The 23,284-nt window shown below is 36.1% G+C and overlaps 1 protein-coding gene across 1 annotated transcript in view; it reads right to left on the bottom strand.

Moving 5' to 3' along the window:
- The window catches only part of PLD5 (phospholipase D family member 5), a 446,775-nt gene extending 423,853 nt beyond the window's left edge, over positions 1-22,922 (bottom strand). The window contains exon 1 of the mRNA XM_044673995.1: positions 22,734-22,922. Coding sequence (XP_044529930.1) covers positions 22,734-22,922 — 189 coding nt within the window. The remainder of the gene's footprint in view (positions 1-22,733) is intronic.
- Positions 22,923-23,284: the final 362 nt, after the last annotated feature.

Genomic DNA, 23,284 nt, shown 5'->3' with positions numbered 1-23,284 from the left:
CAGGGGGAGTGGCAGTTAGGGGCAGGTATCTGGACCTTGCCAACTCTGCTGCTGTTGTGAATTGTTTTTGATAATGCAGATTTAAGGGTAAATGGGGAATGTTTTTCTAGCAATCCCCCAGAATATATTTTTAAATTTCTGGGGTATCTAGAGGAATGCTTGAGTGTTTTATACTTCCTTATTTGTGCATAGGTTCTCAAAAATCCTTTGTATCATATATTTTTGTTATTGATTAAAATAAAGACTGTTCCATCTCTGATATTCATATTGTATATTCAGTGATCATGCAGGACCTAGGCAACCTTTAACCTAAGTTTGAGGAAACAAAGACATAATAGGCTTTATACAGGAGATTTCCTTACTCTATGAGTGGCAAGAACCAAAAAGAAACTGGCCCTCTTTCAGTAAACACTTAGAATCAAATATAAATATAATCCAAATGAGCCTATAGTCACTGCAGTATTCTAGGTCAGGAGTTATGTTCTCTCCTCCTGAGAAATGAAGTGACTTGTCCTAAACCACATAATTGTGTACCAGGGATAAGACTCAAACAGTCAGGCATTTGAATCTCTAAATCTAGTGGTCTTTATAGTAAGCATGTAATAAATGCTTGTTGACTTACTGATTCCCCTTTCTAGTACAACAAAACTATCTGAATCACCTTTGAAAGGAAAGGAAATCAAGGTCCATTGTTTCCTTAAAATCAACAGTTTTGTAGGAGGAAGTATGATCAGGAGGAAAAAGGGGTCACACTCTCATCTAGGACTAATGGATTCAAATGGGAAAACTGTAAATTACTATACCTACTTCCACCAGAAGTGCCATTGATTTTTCCAGACAGAGAAAAATATTAGTTATAGATGACCTAGAAACTTCCAAAGTAATTGAACTCAAATCATATATAATAACAAGAAAAAATAGAGAACAAACGTAGAATAGAGAATAGAAATAGAGAAAAAAAAAAGATCCAGGACCTAGAAATTACTCTAGAGATAAGGAAGAAAGTACTCAAAAAAACTCAAACAATATTCCTATTTTAAATATTTTCTAATAGCTGAGCAGTAAGCACATATTATGTTCTTAATAGAATATGCTATATCAGTTCAGGAATAAGCATGAAAATAAAAAATATTTCAAAATTTACATGATAAAAAGACTGGGGTATAAAGCTTCCAAGAACTGCCTTCTGGTTTCAGATGTTATATTGTTTTACAACAATAAAAAATAGTCATTTAGGGTTGGTTTCACCTTTATTCCAGCCTTAAATCCTTGTTATGTTGTTTTTAACTTTAAATTATTAGAAATGACAAAAGAATCTCATGGTAATATTAATATACTCATGTATCATACACATTCTTCCATTCTGCAAACATTGTAATGTCATCATATCTAATCAGAGTCTTAGGGCACTTTAATCTATATCAGGAGACATTTAACTTTCATATTTTTAATGTTTGGGGTTTAATTTATTACTGTAATATCACACTAATTGGGGGAAATCTCATTTACATGATATTAAAGAAAAAATTAGTGCCAATATCTATTTTAAAATGATCCATTTTGGATTTTTTTTGGCAATTAACATCGATATGGAGACTAGGGGAGCTCTTTCTTGACCATTTATATCAGTGGGAACACTTTCCAAATTATACTAAGAAAGAAAACACAGGATTACATTCTCACTAGCAGTTTTTTGTAATAGTAGGAAAAAACAGTAACAAAAATATGATTCTTTTTTCCTGAAATTGTAGAAGAGAGAAAAACCTATAATTTCTTTTCTACTTGAATTTTTCCTCTTTATACAGTTAACAGCCATTTTAAAGAAAATGTTACTTCCCAAAATTTGTCTATTAAACTATATACTCTCTGAGAACAGAGAGAGGACTCCTGATCCAGAGTGTTATTTCAGATCTTTCTAGCTTGGCCTTAACACAAGTTCTTTGAGCCCAATGATTTTATAAGATAGACTAAGGTACAAAATTGATTCCTTGACTTAAAAAAACCTGAATAGTTGGATTCTAAGTTGGAAAATAAGGAACTACACAGAGGATAACTAAGAAGGATAGTCAGAGGGTCAAGGATAGGAAACTTCTTATCACAGTTACACATTAATAAACCAAGAAGTCCTGAGTTTGAAAAGAAGTCTTATCTTCTACATCCTTCCACTTTCAATACATCTAAAAACTGATGCAATACCAAATAAAATCAGTGTGGCTAAGATTAGAAGGAAAACAGAAAATTGGCGGGGGGGGGGGGGAAGGGAGGGGAACTTACAGCAAGAGTCTCTGACAAAGGACTCATTTATCAAATATATAGAGATTTATAAGAGCACATGTCATTGTCCAGTTGAAAAATGTTCAAAGGATAGGACAGACAGTTTTCAGACAAAGAAATTAAAGCTATATAGTCATATAAAAATATGCTAATTTACTATTGATTAGAGAAATGCAAATTAAAACAACTTTGAGGCACCACCTCATACCTATCATCATCAGATTGGCTAACATGGCAGAAAAAGAAAATTATAAATGTTGGAGGGGATGTGAAAAAAAATTAGGATTCTAATGCACTGTTAGTGTAGTTGTAAACCATTCTGGAAAGCAATTTTAAAATACACTCAAAAGGCTATAATACCAATAATACTACTACTAGGTCTCTATCCCAAAGAAACTAAAAAAAAAAACAGAGAAAAGGACCTATTTGTTCAAAAATATTTATAGCAGTTCTCTTTGTGGTGGTAAAGAACTGAAAACTAATAGGATTCCCATCAACTGGGGAATGACTGAACAAGTTGTACCATATTATTTTAATGGATGATTGTACTATTAGAAATGATGAGTAAGATGATTACAGCAAAACCTAGGGAGACTTACATGAGCTCATACAAAGTGAAGTTAGCAAAACAGGAGAATATTGTCTACAGTAGCAGCAATACTCTATGATGATTAACTGTGAAGCAGTTAGTTAATATCAGCCATACGATGATCCATGACAACTTCTTAAGGACTTATAATGAAAAATGCTAACCATCAGGAAAGAAAAAACTGATGGAATCTGAATGTAGATCACAGCATATCATTTTGACTTGGAAATATGTTTAACATGATAGCACATGCATAACATACATCAAATTTCTTACCATTTCAGGAAGAAGAGAGGGGAGAGAGGAAAGGAGAGAATTTGGAACTCAAAATGCTAGAAAATGAATACAAATAATTGTTCTTAAAGGTAATTTGGAAAAAAATATTACTGAACTAAAAACTGAGATAAAAACAATGAAGGATAAAAGGTAAAAAAAAAGCCAAAGTGTTTTGATTTTTAAAATCTTCTTCCCCCTCCAAAATAATTGCCATAAAATCTAAGGCAACAGGATGATTTCATTATTTTTCCTCAAGGAACTATTCCTTGATTTGTGATAAATACAACAAAATAAAACAAAAAAACCTAGAATCAAACCCAGATTTAAGTGCTGAGTGAGCTAGATCAATAGATTCTAGGGCCCACTTGTATCTTTTAGATCTAGTTGAAAACACACCTTGAAAGGTTACTATAATAATTGTATCTATACTACAAATATTAACTAGCTGTGATCTTGAACAAGTCATAGTTTCTCAGGGCCTCAGCTTTCCAATTTCTAAAATGAGGGGATCAAGTAGGGCAACAGAATCTCAAAGGTCTCTTCCATCTCTAAAACCCTAAGGTTTCATGGCCATTGAAATGAAAGACTCTTTGTCCTTGTTACAATTATAATCCATTACCTAGAGAAAGAGTAATATCCACTTTAAACAGTACATTATTTATGTGGTGGTCCATATCCTACTAATTACTACCCTGAGCCAGAAAAAAATGAATAAACATACAATAAAAAATAATAATTCTCCTTCAAATAGTCTACCTCTAGTTGAAAAACCAATTTAAAATTCCATCTGGCAAAAAAAGAGATGAGGTTCTTTTCTCCCAAGAACATTTTCCTTCAATAATGCCACAGAATTTGAAATATAACTAACCATCTACTCTGCCTGGTGTCTGAGGGGAAATAGTCCTTATGGATTCATTAGCCCATACACTGATACTTATCAGTTTTATCCGGAACCTTTTTATTTTCATGCTTTTAGTATGGAAGTATGCAAGCAAAAAGGAATGAAAGAGGTGTTAATCACAAGTACTGACCTATTAAGGGACAAATTTAATTTAATGCATAGAATAATGGCGACATATTTCCTTTCTCTCTCCATGAGACCCAAACATTAAAGCTTCTTTATGAGTAATTTGACAAAGGATTTTTTTTCTCCCTAATCTCTTTCTGCAGTGTTGGCAGAGGATATTCTCAAACTACGATCCCACCCATACCATTCCTGCACAGAAAGGAAAATGTAATTGGTACCTTATGAAGTCTATATAGAACAAATGGCAAGAACCATCTGAAGATCATTGTGAGACAGATCCAGAGGTTTTTGGTAGAACATGATGCTTTCATGTGAGACCCATCTGAGATTGTACACTCTACTCCACACCAGACCCTTCCTACAGTGTAGAGGAACAAGTCTTTTTCATCTGATTCTGAGCCAAGATCAGTGTTATTATAATGAGGATGGAGTGATAAGGATTTTCTCCCAGGGCACCAAATTTAAAAGAAGCCAAATTTAGAGGGTGCTGAAAACATTCGAAGATCTTTAGGGTCAGAAAAAAATCTTACTTAGTACTCGGTTAACAAGGATAATTAGTTTAAAAAGTAACCTAAAGTAGCATATGTATCTCCCTTTCCTGATTCTGCTTCCTCTCTTCTTTAGCCTCCTGAACAGCAGGCTCAAGCAGTGATGTAAGCATCAAATAGAAATAGGGTGGAAGGGGGGGACCTAAATGGTACTTTATTTTGTTAAGTATTTCTCAATTACATTTTAATCTGATTCAGGCATGCTGCTGATCAATTGAAGCCCATAGACCAGGGTTGAACACCTCTGACTTAAAGAACTAAGAGGTTAAGTGACCTGCTGAGGATCACAAAACACCTGTATTCATCAGAGGCAGAATTAGAACACTCTCCAGCTTTGAGGATGACTATCTGATATGGCAGGCAGCCTCTTTAGGTATAGGATCATGTAATTTTATAGCTGAAAGGACCTGAGAGGCCATCAAGTTTAACCCCCTGGTTTTATAGACGAGAAAACCGAGACCTAGAGAAGTCAAATATTACCACAATTATAAATACATTTATATATATACATATATATNGGAAGGGGGGGACCTAAATGGTACTTTATTTTGTTAAGTATTTCTCAATTACATTTTAATCTGATTCAGGCATGCTGCTGATCAATTGAAGCCCATAGACCAGGGTTGAACACCTCTGACTTAAAGAACTAAGAGGTTAAGTGACCTGCTGAGGATCACAAAACACCTGTATTCATCAGAGGCAGAATTAGAACACTCTCCAGCTTTGAGGATGACTATCTGATATGGCAGGCAGCCTCTTTAGATATAGGATCATGGAATTTTATAGCTGAAAGGACCTGAGAGGCCATCAAGTTTAACCCCCTGGTTTTATAGATGAGAAAACCAAGACCTAGAGAAGTCAAATATTACCACAATTATAAATAAATTTATATATATATACATATATATTATTTATATATACACATATATATATAAATAAAAACCTTTTTAATGGTACCCCACAAGAAGCACATTCTAGGTACACCTTAATTAATAAAATTCATCAGAATCTTCATTGAATCTGCAAACTACCACTCATTTCCCCAAAGCGTGGGTACTTCTTCCTTCTCATTCACAAAATATATCAATTTTTATAATTTTAATCAGTCAGTAAGCATTTACACACATATGCTCTTTCCTGCATATTCCATTTCATTCAGTGCATAACATTACTATACACTTCAACTTAATCCCAAAAGAGATACAGTTAGGCACAATCATTTTTGGTAGCATGGCTGAGTAGGAAGACAGGAATGACAATTCCCTTTGAACAAGATGGTGTCCAAGGTTCTTCTAGTTCTATGATATCACCAGCACTGATAATGTCATATGGTATCACCAGTCTTAGAAATCAGGAAATCGTGAACTAAAAATATGATGGGTTATTTTCCCTTCTTCCTTCAGTTCAGTTTCACGAACTGCTATGATTAATTTATATAGATATGACCCTGCTTGTGGGAGGGGCCCAACAAAAATGGTGTGTAAAACGAGAAAATGTTGGTACAGGACTTTCCTTGGGTATCTAGTTCCCTTACTAAAAAAGTAAAAATAACATCATAGAAGAAAGGAACAAAATTTTGTCTGTCTGTGAAAATATTCAAACAATAACAATGTCTAAAGGAAGATACTGAATGAATTATAAAGAATACCAAATGAATTATAGCAGTGATCTTCAATCTTTTTTGTCTCAAGATCCTTTTACAATCTTAAAAATTATTGGGTAAACCCCCCAAAGAGCTTTTGTTTATGTGGATTATTTACTGATATAGATATGATGTTAAAAATTAAAATATCTTAGTATTATCATGAAAATGATTATCACCTTGTAGATGTCCTGAAAGAGGCTCATGCACCCTAAGGCAGGGCTCCCCAGCTCACACTTTGAGAGGCTAAATTAATTAAATAAATAAATCAAATTCTTTCTATTTTATATATGTATAAAATAGAAAGAATTAGATTTATGGCAGAGCAAAATGTAGACTATATATGTATATAGTGCTCTGTAGACTATATATGTATATCGTCTACATTTTGCTCTGCCATAAAATTCTTGACCATCTATTTAATTATGTATTGGGGCCACTTGCATTGAAACACCATATAACATTACATTTAAAGAGCCATATTCTTTAAAAGATCATTTCATTGGCCAATTCTAAATTTATTCTGTTTAGGTCTAGGCATGATTCATGCTCATCCTTTGGAAGCTAAAGTCCAAAACCAGAACAAAATGAGACTCATATAGGTCATTCAACAGTTAACAAAAGTCTTGTCTAGTCATAGGAGGGGGAAAATATCTGATGAATAAATGTATACAAAGCATTAAGAACTGATTCAGCTAAGCAAAGCTACCCTGCTTTGAAGTAACCCATGATATCAACCAGTCAAACATCAGAAAATACCTGTAGCACATCATGGTTGTTTTGTACTCAGGCTACCAAAAATTGATGCCAATCTTTAGTCACCCAAGTCAATTAAGTCTCAAAAATTGTTTTCATAATTATAAAGGAGAAAGAAAGCTAACTTGAACAATGTTGGGATGGAAAGGAAATATCACATATCATATGATCTATGACTAGAATTCTCTTAGAGAAATATTCTTTTCTACTCCTAGAATGGATAGGTGAGTATTTTTTAAAATTAATATGCATTGAGCATTCAGGTCTCCATTTCTCCAGATCTGGCCCTGGAGAATAGTCTGAAGGATGGTTATCTTACTTTTTAACATTTTGATATAAAATCAATGAAATAAAGTCTAGAGACACGAGACCTTAAAAGTCACTTAATACAACCCTCTTGTTTTTTGTGAGAGCCCCTGGGCTCTCTGGAGAAATTAGGTGATTTTGTCCAAGGTCACACAGATAACATGAGAACCTGAATTTGAGTGCTTCATCCTCTTACTCCAGAACTAGCACACTTTCCACTACATTGCCTCCATCCCTAAGCCTGTATTACAAATCTTAAAAGGCAGCACTTTTAATTATGTTTGCATGTTTTGTCATGGATTAAAGCAAGAAGATTTAAAGGAATGAAAATAGTTTGGAAACAGTCAAGCCAGAAAACCATAGTAGGAAAAGCCTAATAATTAAGACTGGCAGGTCTTTAAAGGGATTTTTAGTTGTTTTGACATATTCTTTGCTGCCAAAGTATCTTAGATTTTTCTGGCCTACACAATTCAAACAAATCAAAAGAATGAACCATGAACAGGTGAATTTAGATAGGGAAGACAGTCCATCTCGCTACTTAGTATTTTTTTTCTTAACTATAATTGCTCATCAAACTAATTGCTGTGGTGGTTGGAAGGAAAGGGAAACTGGTATGTGATTTTGTCAGTTCAGGGAGCTTCTATAAGGGAACTTCTACCAACAGAGAAGAGTATATTCTCTGACATTTATAATCTGAAAGAGTTGGTAAGGTGTTTACAGCTAGTATATAAGAAAGGTCTTCCTGATATCATTTGTCTATCTGCTACAAGAAATTGCCTCTTATTAAAACTAAATATTATTAAAAATAATGACCAGTGCTAGCACAGTTTTTGGCACATACATCTTAGGCATTAAGTAAATGCTTATTGATTGGCTTTCCTGGCAGTTAAGAGGCCATATCATTCATTTGGTGTGTGACCACAGGCATGTGACCTAACCACCCACTCATCACAAAGTGGCAAAGTTGCCAATGATTAGCAGCGTTAAATCAGAAATTAGATGACCATGTACGAACATACTACAAAAGGTATTTATATATCATGTAGGGAACTAGAGTTAATGGAGTTTCATTCATCCCTGTGAATCTAGGATGGTATTAAGATAAAATTGTTAGGGACTAAATGACCAAGGAAATTATGGATCCTCCTTCCCTGGAGTTTTCCATACTGTATATTCTCTTATGTCCAGAACAATTTTCTTCCTTATTTCTACTTTATAGATTTCTTCAAATCACAGCTAAAATACCACCTTCTGCAAAAAAGCCTTTCCTTATTCCCTTTAATACAAATGTCTTCTCTCTTTTAGTTGTCTCTAATTTATTCTGGATGTGTTTTTTTATACATATTTGTTTTCCTGTTTTTCCTTCATTAGACTGAATTCCTTGAGAGCAGGGAATATCTTTGGATTTAGCATAGTGCCTAGCACATAACAAATTATTATTAATTGACTTCAAAAAATAAAATGAATTTTGAGGTTGAAGAAAGAGAGTCAGTAAGATGTGAGAATTACTGAAAGAAGGAGCCCAAGAGATCATTTAATCCAACCCTTAGATGAATCCAGAATCTTCTGTGCAAAATCTCTCATAAGTCATTCAGTCTTTGCTTAGACATCTCCACTGATGGGCCACTTACTACTTTATAAGGCAACTGTAATCATCGTTAAGTTTTCTCGTTTATCCAACCAAAATCTGCCTTTATCATTCCTACTCAATGGATCCAGTTCAGTATATCGCCACTTCCCTTCAACCAGTGGCAAAGTAAAATAAATTTCTAATCTCTCTTCCATATGACTGAACTTTGGTAGGTAGCTACCAGGTTCCCTTGAAGTTTTCCCTTTTTCAGGGTAAATGTTCCAAATCCTTTCAATCATTCATTTCTCTTTTAATATGATTTTTAAGTTTCTCCATTATATTGTCTATGATCCTCTGCACTGTCCCTCTACAATATGTTGCTCAGAGTCAGGAAAAATATTCAAATGTACTTTGACCAGGGGAAATCATTGTAGGAACCATGACTTCTCTTTGGCCAGACATTGTTGTTCATTCTTTGTTTTTCAAAAAGAACCAATAATATCTAAGAGTGTTGTCTTGGCCTGTTTGATTTGAATTTAAATAAGCTAGGTATGCATAAGGTCATCAGTATCATTCTTTTTTTTTTAAGTTTATTTATTTATTTAATTTAGAATATTTCCCCCTCGCTCTTTCTTCTGGAGTCCTCAAAGTCTGGTGGCAAGACAAAAGTCAGGATGACAGGTAATGGCCTGGGATAGAGTGGATGACCTCAGCATCTCGGATGTCTGACCAAACCCTACACTATGCCTCAATTAACCTGCTATTCTTCTTTTAATGGACTTGAGAAGGACAACCAGGAAAGTGAAGGGCTTAGACTCAATATTACATAAAGATCAGCTGTAAGAACTGAGATTGTTTACTTTGTAGAAGAGAAGATTCAGCGGGGGCATAATAGTCATCACAAAATATTTGAAGGGCTGACATATAGAAAAGTAAGAATTAGACTTGTTCTCATTTTTTCTATAAGGAAGAACAAGAAACAGCAAGTGGAAGTAGAAAAGGGATTCAGTGTCAGGAAAATTTCAGAACAATCAGAACTATCCAAAACTAAAAGAGGCTGCTCATGTAGGTAGTGGGCTGTTCACTGATGGTCTTCAGGTAGGGGCTGAATGACCACTTCTTAGGTATGTTGTAGTAGCAAATCCTATCAGATATAGGTTGGACAAGATGGCTGCTCTTCCAACCCTAAAATTCAAAGCAATTCTATGATTCTGTCTTACTTAGATGAAGCACTGATTATATTTTTTCTTTATCTTTTGAGCAGTTCCTTTTTATAATCTGATCTCCCTCTCAATTTCTAGAGTATTCATTTGGCACTTGGCCTATGATATATTAAGCTATTGTTTATCCATGAATAAATCTTTCCATATCTTTCCCACTACCAATTTCCTAGTCAGGCCCTTATTACCTCTCCCCCATACCATTACCAAAGTCTTCTGACTTATCTACTCATTTTTAGCTCTCCCCACTTCAATCCATCTTAAACACTGCTGCCAGAGTAATCTTGCCAAAGTAGAGCTGTGCTCCTAATAATAACAGCTCGAATTTACACAGTACTTTGCAAAATTATTTTCTTGCAGTAACAACATAAGGAAGTATGAGTTTTATAATCTCCATTTTACAGTGGAGGGTCCTAAAGCTCAGAGAAGCTAAGTGATTTTCCCAGAGCCATTTTGGCTTGTGTCAGAGCTAGGACTCAAATCTAGATCTTTATAAGTAAAATGCTCTTTCTTTTAGGTAAAACTGTATCTTCTGTAACTTATTGCTCAGAAACAATTCCTCATTAACTACCATAAAAGATCCAAAATTCTTAGCCTAGAATGCAAAATTTTCAGTGGTTTGACCCCAAACATTCTTTACAGCATTATCCTATTATCCTCCTCATTCCTCATGAACTTCCCATTGATTCTGAAAAACTGATTTTCTCTGCCTTTGGAGATTTTGCTTGCCCTATTTATTTTGTTCAGAATGCAGCTTTTGTCCCCAGCTCTGCCTACCCAATTCTCTTATTCCTTCAGGTCCAAACCAAATACCATCTCTTCCAGGGAGTCTTCCCTTCCTTGTTGGCTTAGGAGATCTCTTTCTCCGTTGCATTCCAATGGTTGTGATCTATTATGTTGCATTATAGAAATCTGGAGTCTTGTTTCATCTTCTTTAACTGTAGCCTCCATGATTGCAAAAACACTCTGTTCATCTCTGTAGCCCCCATAATGCATACCATAGTCCTTTACATATAGTAGATCCTTCAAAATATTTTCTGATTGGTCAATCCAACGTAGCTGACAGGGGCAGGTCTTCTAATTATTTATATTTTCATATACTACCTACCACAGTAAATACTTACCATAGTAAATGCTCCTTAAATACTTACTGTTCATTATGATATTTTCCAAGATTCACTAATTCAAGTTCCTTCATCTTGAGCTCCCATAACCCTTTCTTTAATTCACTTTGACCTTTCCAAACCTTTCACATAAATTTGTCCAGCTTCACTTATTCTACTAATATGATCATAGACAGCTCTGGAAAGGAACTTAGAGGTCATTTAATACAACTTCTTTGTTTTAGAGAATAGGAAACCAAGGTCCAGAGATAGGAAATAATGTATCCATGATAATGTATAATAATTAGAATATATTTACAGGATCATAGATTTAGGGTTAGAAAATAACTAAGAAGCTGTCTGCACATTTTACAGATGATAAAACTGGCAATGAGAGTTAAATGACTTGGCCAGGGTTACACAGCTAATAAGTTTATAATGTAGAACTGAATTTTTTGCATTCAAATTCATTTCCCTTTTCATTATGCCATATTGCTTCCCAAGACCAAGATTTCTTTTGGATTTCATCCTATTTTTGACTCTCCTTTTTGCTCCCTTCCAATTACCTATTTTCACTCTAGACATATATCATAGCTTAATAACATATCTCTTCTTAGCCCATCCTGACTTTATTTGTACTTCCTTTGTCTCTGCTATACTTATGACTACTCAAACACAATATACTTTTGTATACTATACAGAATGTCCCAAAAGTCTTAATGCAGTTATGTCTTAATAACTTAAAACTGCACAAAGACTTTTGGGATATCTTATATTGTTGTTATCACTAACAACCAACATTTAAGGAGCACCTACCAAGTGCCAGGGAACCTTGAAAGGTACTATATGAAATACAAAGAATTAGAAAACCTGCCTTTGTCCTCCATGCAAATAAATTGACCAAAGAGCAAATATTCATTATACTTTAATAGCTTAAAACTATAGTAACACCCAGAAGGCTACTTCAATAGTTCAGATATGAGTTGACGAGGGATTGGAATAGTGTTGTTCTATACACCTAAAATCTCTCCCTAAACAAAGTCTATCCATCCCTTCATTTTCAAATTTGCCTTCCTAAAGAATAAGTATTAAGAGGGCAGCTAGGCTGCTCAGTAGATAGCCAAACCTAGAGTTAGGAGGATCTGGGATCAAATCTGGCCTCTGCCACTTCCTAGCTATGTGACCCTAGACAAGTCACTTAACCTCAATTGCCTAGTTCTTACCTTAGAACTTCAATATTTAGTATCAATTCTAAAACAGAAGGTACAGGTTTAAAAAAATAAGTACTAACATATCACCCTTATTCAATAAACTCCAGTAGTTCCCTATTACTTCCAGATTCAAATTTAAAAACCCTCTGTTTAACTTTTAAAGTCTTTTATATCCTAGCCCTTATCTACCTCTCCAGTAGCCCCTTTTGACATTTTCATTCTACTTAATCTGCAATCCAATGATGTTGGTCTCATTGCTGTTCTCCAAACAATACACTACATGTTCAAATTTCAAGAATTTTCACTTCTTCTTCACATCTAGAACTCTCTTCCTCCTCATATCTAACTGCTGAATTCCTTGGCCTTTTTCAAATCTCAGATATAATTCCACCTCCTGCAAAAAGCCTTTTTTAGTCCTCCTTAATTTTGATGCCTTTCCTCTAAGACTACTTCTAGTTTATTCTATATTGATATATAGATCTATAATATATCCTATAGAATATTGTATATGTAATATATGTATGTCCTTTATTTCCTATAGGAGAGCCTATAGATGTGTATATATAAATCTATTTTGTTTATACGTAGTTTTTTTTGTATGATATGTCTCTAATTATCCTATGAGATCCTTGAGAGCAAGAAGACACTTTTTTTAACCTTTTTGTTTGTTTGTCCAACCCTTAGAACAGTCCCTGGTACATAATAGATACTTAATAAGTGTACAAAGGGAGAGAGTATATCGGAGGAAGGGACAGTCAGCAGTGTCAAATACAATAAATAGGTTGAGAAGGATGAAGCCCCAGAAAATACCTTAATTTGACAATTAAGGGATCATTGGTAACTCAATGACTTTTTTTATGCCTTGAATGCCCACCACCCTTCTCTCTGCCTAATTAAACAGTCAAAGACCCAGTTCAAAACATTTCTCTCCTGTAAAGATTTTTCTGATCACCTCAGACTCCTAAAACCAATATTGCCCTTTTAAAAATAATAAATAGCAAATCAGGTTTGGAGCATTTTACAAAATTCTGTACTAGAAAAACTACTAGACAAATAATACAATTATTAAAATTACTATTTTACAGATAAGAAAACTTAAGATCAAAGATATGAAGGAATTTTCCCTGGATCTGCAAACTCAAAGAAAGATAGCTAGTGCTAACCTTATAGTAGTAGGTGGTAAAGAGGATAGAATGTTAGATATGGAGTCAAGAAGATTTGAGTTTAAATCCAACCTTGGACACTTACTGTGTGGTCCTGGACAAGCCACTTAACCTTTCTTTGTCTATTTCCTACCTCCCAGGACTGCTAAGAGGATCAAATAGGATAATATTTGTAAAGTACTTAGCACAGGATCTGGCATACAGTAGGTATTATATAAATTCTAGCTACCATCATCATCTAACTCCAAGGTAAACTTCCAAAATAGAGACACATTTTTATGTCTTATCATTCAGTCCAACTATTTTTCCATCCCTAGGATCCCTTCCTTCTCAATTCTGCCTTTTAGAACCCTTTATCTCTTTCAAAACTCAATTCAAACACTACTTACTACAAAACATTTTTCCAGTCTCACCAATTAGTAGTGCCTTTCCCACTATCTTCCATCTATTCTTCTTGTAGCTCATATTTCTTATTAGGTGCATGATAATTTGTCCCTTATTAGAATGTCAGCTCCTTGAGAGGAGGGTCTGTTTTTATTTTTTCTTTGTATCCATGGCACTTAGCATGGTGCCTAGCATATAATAAGAGGTTAATAAGTGCTTATTGATTAATTGATTGAAGAGTCAAATACATTAACTTGAAAGCACAGAGTAAGCTGAAAGAAACTTGGTAATGTAAAATGAAAAAGGCTCATCAAGAGAGATTTGCCATATTATCCCAAAGTCCTGCTCATGGGTTCCACTACTGATTTCAGAAATTGTAATGTTTTCTACTGTTGCTTGGGGGAAAAAAGGTACTTTCTTGGTAAACACTGGATCTGTTAATAATAGAAATCTGGTTAGTATTTCATGGCACTTCAACACTTTTGATTGCATTCTTTTTGAGTGAACACTGAGTCTCTGCTGACAACAGCCTTATATATTTCAATACAATGTGTAAGTATTCAGAAAAAACATCCTCCAAGATGATTACCTCTGTTGTTTTTGCACAGTCTATCTCTTATACCTTGAATGTGGAATGCCTCACAAGTTTGCCCACTGAACTTCCTTTAAGATTCAATGCAGGTGTCAACTCATTTCTGAGACAAATTCAATGCTCATCCCAGTTCAGTTATTTCTCCTTCGCTACTGTTGAGCTTTTTCAGTCATGTCCCATTCTGCAACCCCCATTTAGGATTTTCTTCACAGAGATACTAGAGTGGTTGGTCTTTCCTTCTCCATTTGATTTTTGCAGATGAAGAATTAAGGCAAAGAGGATTAAATGACTTGTCCAGGATCACATAGCTACTAAGAATTTGAAGCCAAATTTGAACTCAGGAAGATGAGTCTTCCTGACTTTGGGCCCAGTGCTCTATCTACTATACCACCTAGCAACCCTTCTTTTTTAGATCTCTACTCTTTGATTATGCCTAAGTGCATATGAGAAACATATTACTTGTATACAGATATGTGTATGTATTTATAAAAAGGAATTCTTTATTTCTTTTTTAATTAAACAGGGGACCTGGAGGTCCTCTTACCATAGAGAGGTATAGGGATTAACTAGCCCACAGTGACATGAAGTAGAAACCATAGAGATAGGAAGTAAGGTAGAAAAAGAGTATAAAAGAGGGCCCAGTATGGATTGGTTGGGAAGTCATTTGCTGACAGTTTCGTTCTGTCAGTTGCTATCAGTTAGGACTGGCAGTTGTGGGGAAGTTGGCTTCTGGGAGTGAGTTGGTCACTGGGTGTTTGTTTCTGGTGGTGATACATTTATGGTTGGTGTTTAGTTGCTGGAATATAAAGGCGGGCCTGAGCTTATTGAAAGGGCATTTGTCTTTAGTCTTTAGAGGGCTTTTTGCCTTTTGGGTTTTTAGCTTTTGGTTTGGGCTGTTAGGTTTTTTTCCCTTCCTTAAACTTTTTAGAAGGTGGCGGTCTTTATTGACAGACCCAGTTGGGGCTGGATTAAACACTTATTGGGTTGCTATCGATTGGGCTGAATTGGGTTGGAACTTTATGGGGTAGTTGTTATTAGTGGTAGTTACAGGCAGTGTGATATGCCAAACTGTTATGTGTAGCAAAGGGGGCCTGGCAGATGCTGATGGTGCTTAAGTAGGGAGAGAGACCCTAACCATGGCTAAATGTGAATTTAGATTTTCTCCCACACCAGCTGAGTTGAGTCTCCTTTAAAGCCCAAGATTCTCTGCCAAAGCCCCAGGGCCTTGGAACCAATCCAGCCAGGCAGTTAGACATGTTTCCAGGAAGTTGATTGTGACTTCCTGAAACCTTAAATTGATGTTGGATAACACTGGTTTGGAAAGGCTCAGGCCAGCTAATGATATTAACTGGATCTGACTGCTAAAGACTAATTGTTGTTGGTAAGGTAAGCAAATGGCTTCAAGATTGTTTAGGCTTTAGGGTTAAACTGGGTTTATTTGTAACCAAACTGAGGGTAGGTAAAAAGAGTAGGTAGGTGAGTGAAGGGTACCCTAAAGTTCTTGCCCAAGTATTTGACACTAAATATATCTTGAAACACTAATTGTTGTTCCTTGGTGCAGAGTTAGAGAAAGCCTTGAGGGCACTTCCCAGCTCTGTTGCTTTGTAGCTGAGCACAGAGTCAGCCCCTGGGTCAGATGCTGTTGTTCTTGATGGTAGCTGTTGACACTAGCTTGAAATATCAGGTTGTTGGCTATGCCAATGAGGTATTGAATTTGGCTAGCAATGGAGGTTGTCCCTGCCTGCCTAACCAAATCTCCCAAACCACCCAAGAGGCCCAGAACCACCACCTCCTCCCTACCCCTTGAGCTGAGAGAGAGAAGTGAAGCTCCTAGGGCTTTGTGGACCCCCTTTTATACCCTGTCCTTAACTGTCACCCTGGCACATGCCCTGGATGCTCTGTCAGGTTCTGTGTTCCAAAGTGGCAAACTGCTAACTTGCACCCACAGAAAATGGCTACCCATTTCTGCATATCACAGTTGTTATAGGTAGATATAGGCAGTTTTAAGTATTAATTATAGGGTAGTTAGGAAATTTTCTTTCTCTACTTCTTTCCTATATTTCCTTCCTTTCCTATATTCTTTTACTATATTTATTTTAATTAAACTATTGTTCATTGTTAAAAGTTACAAGAAGTTTTCTTTTCTCTGGCTCTACTATATTTCATTAAAACTTAAATTATTAAAAGCCACTCTCTTATTTTGTTAAAACCCCTATTTTTAACCTTTACATATAGGTTTATCTTCCCTAATAGCTGTCAATGATGGGGGCGGTTTTGTTTTTCATATCTGAATCCCCAACACTGACTTCCTTATACATTTTCTTTTTGTCCTGGATCTATGATTTCATAAATATAGAGGGCTCCATGGTAAAGAAATCCTTCTATCCACTGAGTTTGGCAATTACTCTGCAACTTCAGAGTCTTAGACAATTATGTAGAGCACTTATGGGTTAAGTGATCTGTCTAAGATTGAACAGCTAATTAAGTATCAAAAATGAGACTTATAAGGTTTGTTGAAACAAAAACTATTTGAAACAATCTAACATCATAATTAAAATGTAAACAAGGAAAACATTATTAGAACTCAAACTGAAAGTATGTTTTCAAGGAAATAGCATCCCCACTAAACATGGGGATAGCCTATACCTGTGTCAGAATTTGAAGTCCAAGAATCTATATCTCTAATTAAGTAGTATAAACACACACATATGTTCTAGTCTACCCATTCAGCTTGGCCCAAATTTGGAGGAAAAAATATCAAAGACCATTTAAAACTAACTCAAAAGTCAATATACTTTGAAAGAGTACATTAGTGATGCATATGCGATAAACACAATACAAACCAAAAAAACTCATTAGACAATTCTTTGAGACTTGATTTTATAATCTGGCTTCTGGGAATTTAAAAGGCACAGAAATAATTATTTCTCACTTATTGTGGGAGTTTATGGATCTGAAGTCAGATGCAAAAATAATGCCATTATTCAAAAGTCCAAAATGTTTGCAAAGCATTTTTTGTAAGGGATGTAGCATAAACATACAGAAAGAATTTTATCATAAAAATGGACAAATGTTAAGCTTCATTTACTTATCTGTCCTTTTTTGTACTTTCCCTCTAATTAGTTCTGTTGAGGTAGAAATTACATTCTATGATGTCAACACTTAACATGCCAATTTCAAGTTGGTTCAAAGTAATACACTTTAGTAATGCCGGTGCTCCCCTTGGAAATAAATTATTGCAAGAGGCAACAATGCTTGTGTTATTTATTTGCTATTCACTGTTAATATAAACCCTATTTATGCTGGTACAAATTCTCGCTTAGAAGAACAGATTTTTTTTAAGAAAGGTGAGAATAATTTAATAAGGAAAACTACTATGGCTCATTGTAATTGAGTTCTGGGTATTCTGATGACTTTCATTAATGTTTGTATTCTCATTTATCGTTTGACTTAAAAGTGGGTTAATCAGGGATCTTAGAGTATAAATAATTGTATAACTATTGGTATTTGTAATTCTGGCCTATATAAAGCAAGTAGAATATAGGCTTACTTTTGGGAACTGAAAAATAATTTTTGAGTTGGAAAGAATCTAAAAGGTCTTCCTGACCAACCCATACCTGAACAGGAATCCCCACCTATTATCTCTCAGGAGCAGTCACCCTTATTCAAACTTGAAGAGCTCAGTAATAGAGAACTCACAATTTTATGTGGCCTTAGGACAGACTGACAGTGGAGTAGGCAACTGGGCAAGCATAGATAGCAGGAAACAGAAAAAAAAAAAAAAGGAATCAGCAACAGATTATATAGTTAGACAGCAGAGTTAAGCAAATATATATGGAAATTGATACAAAAGTTAAGTATTGAGGAATTCAGGCAATTAGCATAGGGGCGGATCCGGGCAATCATCCAAATACAGAAGAAAATTTGACTCTTTAACTCTCTCACTTGTATAGAAAATAGCAAAAGGCACGGGGCTGAGGCAACCCATTCTCAAAGAGGGACTTCTCATATCTCTTTTCTCATTTCAGCCTAGGAATTACTTACATGAGCCTAGGCATCGTTTATTTAATAATGTCTTTGGGCCTCATTTTTCTCATCAGTAAAATAAGAGTTGGGCTATATGGAGAGTTAGGTGGCACAAAGGAAAGAGTGATGAAACTGGAGTCAGGAAGACAAGGTAAAAACCACGCTCAGTCATGTATTAGCTATGTGACTTTGGGCAAATCACTTAACCTCTATTTGCTTCAGTTTTCTTCACTGTAAAATATAAATAATAACAGCACCAACCCCCCAGGGTTGTTGTGATAATCAACTGAGATAATATTTGTAAAGAGTTTAGTAAAGTACTAGGCACATGGTAGGTGGTTAATAAATTCTTATTCCTTTCTCTCCATTTCCCTTCCTTCAGCTATTATTCTACATACTCACTGTCCTATCCCTGTGGGGATAGACATTATATTCCTATAGAACTTTGTTTCAGAGCGTGGATAAACCTGTTTCTTCAGGGGTACACCTGACTGTAGTCAGAAGAGAAAGAGGACAGAAAACAGTAAATTATTTGACAGCAGCTAACTATGTGAATATCAAATGAAGGAGGTGAACTACACTACCATCCTTTCCAAATAGGGTTCAGGATATCCATCAAGATAGAGCAAAAATGTTCCCTTGATGTCAAACTACACTACAGTTTCTAATGGAAGCCATTACTTCTTCCTACCCTTCTGGGAAGGTGCAAAGAGGGCTTTCAATTTAATGCTTAATTGGCTCTCTGGGTTGGTCAAACTCTACTAAAGGCTTTTATCCAAGCCTCAAGGATGAGAGAATAAGGTTGACCTTCTGTCAAGCATTCCTGTTCATGGATTTTGCCAGATCTTCACACCACATCTTTTAAGTTTATGCCTAAAAGAGATCTAAATGCAAGCTAATGGAGAAAAAGACCCTCCCCCCAAAAAAGCACATCTATTACTAAAAATATTTGGGTTCCAAGGCAAAGGAGAGCATTAGGCACTTGACTCCTTGAAAACATTTTCTTTGTGACTATCTCAGTAACTGTTAAAAAGTGGCTAAGCAACCTCCTTGATATTGGCATGGAAACAATCCTACAAGATTCTTAGCAAAAACACTTCTCTTTTACAAGTTCACAAATTTTGAGCCCAAAGTACCCTAAAAGATCATCTAATCTAATCCCTTCATTTTAAAGATGAGAAAACTGAGGCCCATAGAGAAATGACTTATTCTAGGTCACACAGATAGGTCTGGATTGAGACAGGATTTGAACCCATGCCACACTGGTATATTCCACTTCAGGATACGGCTTTGTTATTAAGAGCTAAAAATGCTTCTCTTTGAAAATGAAAACTTTTTTCATTTTTCTTAGGATTGAAATGACCATTAAAAGCATCCAAAGAACTATGTTAGCAACTTTTCATGCATATGCTCTACTCCATAAAAAACCTAAATTAATTTTGCCCCACATGATTAAAAATAATTATCATTCCTTTGATGCAAAATAGGAAAGGAGAGGAGAGGGGAGAGGAAGACCTTGGGTATATGGGATTCTTTTAGAAATATGATCTTTGTGTATTGTTTGACAAATCCCAATCATATCAGCCTCTGAAATTATTCTTGAAGGATGCTTCTATAGAAATTCAGTTCACTTGCTTTATGGCTATGATTTCATAATAATACATATATGATACACTGTTATATTTCATGCATTATCAATATGAGTTGTAAACTGTTCCATTCATTTTGGAAGATTCTGTTTTAGACTTTTATATGTATAACTTAAAGACAAAGATAAATAGACTATGATATGGTTTATGAGATATAGCACACAATGTACAACTTCAAATCAAGTTTTTAAACAAATTTCATTTTTTCCTAGTACATTTATAAGTATGATTCTAGAAGCAGAGAGAAATTGTTGCCAGCAAAATTCCATCCATACCACCAAAATAGATGGAACTTCAAGCAAAGACTTCTTTCAGAAAAGTAAGCAGACAAGGAAATAGAACAGAAACATAAAATAAAATACATAAAACATAAACATAAAATACAGGAGGAGGGGAGCAGAAAACAAATCCTCATGATCACTGAGATTTAATAGTGACAAAATTCATTTCTTAATTTTAAGAATACTGTATTCATTTAAGGGGCAGAGGTAGAGGGGGAAAAGAGAAAGCAGTTTGAAGGAAGATTTTAAATGATGAAGTCATCCATTCATTTATTTGGCCTCTCTAGAGCAGCAAAATTACCCTAGTTTTACAATGCCAGAAAGCCTATGCTTGCTTTACTCCATTATCATGTAATTCAATTAATACTTTTAAAGACTATCTTGAAGTGAATAAGCATTTAACAACATAGACTAACAAGAATCACCCCTAAAAAGTTTCCCATCTTTTATCTTTATTGATTTATAGTAGCAGAATAAAGGAAATGGACCAGCTAAAAGCACACAGCTTCCAAAGTACTTGCATTAATAGTGAAACTAGATACAATGAAACATTTTTGTTTTGGTGCTTCAGGTTTGTGAACACTTTATTTTAGTACTAAATGCAAAATATCACAAAAATTCAAATCGCATGAAAATATTACTTATTCTTCAGTTTTAGGCAAAAAGAAAGCTATGTACTGTTTGTCTTGGTTAAATGTTTTGTGCCCATCTTTCATTAGATGCCACTGCCTTTTAACCTTGATCTCTTTAATTATCTCAATTGTTAAAAAGAATCCGAGATGAAGGAGCAGTGTTGTCTTAGCAAATGATTTTCCACACTCAAAGCAGAACCTGCTACCTAATTCAAAGTCTGGAATGATGAGCTTTCCAAGACTTAAACATTAGTCATACTGAGAAAAGGCACTGACCTTCCTTTTTTTGATTTGTAATAGGGAAATTCCCTGCTAACAGGCTTTCTCCTGTGAAGCAGGTTGTAACTGTAAAGCTTTAGAGAGACATGTGGAGGAGAGATAGAATTCAGTACACTCTGCAAAGGCTTGAAATGTATGATTTCTAGGAGTTCTTATCCTTTCATCACAACTGGAGATGTAACCTGAATACTATGAGACCATAATATTCCATTATCAGAGGCCAAGGTGGATTACACAGCTGAGAGAGATACTTTCTTCACCTTACTTAGTTATGCTGCACTCTTGACTTAGTTCTCCAAAGCTCAACTTTTGACATTTGGCATACAGTCTGGCAAATATAATGTATACGACATGATGAAATACACATAAATTTGAAGAAGAGTGGATCCATCCAGAGAGGTTTTTTTTCCCCTTCCTTATAAAGCTAGCCTCAGGCTTCTGCTTAAATATTCTGCATGAATGATCAATTTATCTTCAAAGCACATACCCCGGTTTTCCAGTCCTTAGTGTGAGTACACTAAACAGGTTTGTGAGATTCCCAGTGATCTGTCTTTTGCCCTCTTTTGGTTCATGCACATTCCTCTGGGTTGGTTCAACTCTGGAATGTACCTAGGAGCTTCATCACAATGAACACTGCAGGACAACTCTAAGGGACCATGCATTTCATCTTCACTAGGTAACTTAACGCGCTCCAAGTTTATGGAAGCTTAGGTTTAAGAGAAAAAACCGAAAATTCCCCTAATAGGCATCATAAACGCACTTTAAAAATACATCGAATGCAAGATCGCATTCACCAGATCCACCCACAGTAGCGGATCCTCCGCAAATCTCACCTCCCCCCACCCCCATCACACATCGCGCACCCTTAAGAAAACACTACAGGAGCTCTAGAGTTATGTATGATACAAGGGACTGAGAAAGGGAACCTTCCTGTTCACTCTCCTCAGCCTGTTCATGTACGAAAAGAAAGTATAAGCCAGGAAACTAGCACACTGAGTGCGGAATGAGAAGTCACAGCAAATAGTGAGACCCAAGTAGGTATCTCCGGACTAGGAGCTACTTCTTCCTACCGTTATAACCCGTGCAACCCAAGCAAGCAACCAACTAGCCCCCTCCTCAGACTCCAGAGCAACTCCCCAGCGTCCTCGGGGCACTTGAAGGAGAGGGGCAGAAGTCCCACTGAAGAAGGTGGGGGAGACCCTTACGTGTTCCAATTTGTCTTTCCTCCGGAGCCAGACACTGGCACTGTAGTCTTGCTGTTTGACGCTGCTGTAGAAGTTCGCACCTACTCGAGTAAGGCTCGGGGAGGGCTCCTTGGGGCGGCTTTTGAGCCTCATCTGCTCGAAGCCCTCGTGGGGGGAGGACGAGAGCCACTCGTGTTGCCGGATATCCATCCTGACATGACAAGGCTATGGCCCCTGTCCTGGGGAGGGGATGCTTGTAGGTTGGGGGGGGGGGTGTGAGGAGCAGGATAGGAAGACAGAAGGAGAGAGAAGAGGCCGAGAAGGGGAAGCCCAGGAAGGAGCACAAGCTGGCGGGGAGTGGTGGGTCTCAATGGCAAGAGCAAAGGAAGAAGAGAGAGGAGGCAGCGGGAAGCTGGCTGAGCTCCCCGGAGAAGGTGATAGTGGAGGAGGGGGAGGAGAAGGAGGAGGCTGATGTCAGGGTTTGAGGAGGTGGGAAAAAAGGAGGTGGGGGTAGAAGGGGGAGGGGAAGAGGGAGCCCAAGCTCCTGGAAGGCAGCCGCGCCAGGTGCAGGT

The sequence above is a fragment of the Gracilinanus agilis genome, chromosome 4, assembly GCF_016433145.1.
Source record: "Gracilinanus agilis isolate LMUSP501 chromosome 4, AgileGrace, whole genome shotgun sequence".
Lineage (NCBI taxonomy): Eukaryota > Metazoa > Chordata > Mammalia > Didelphimorphia > Didelphidae > Gracilinanus > Gracilinanus agilis.
The sequence above is the reverse complement of the archived record's forward strand: the minus strand, read 5'-3'. Positions and strand labels throughout refer to the sequence as shown.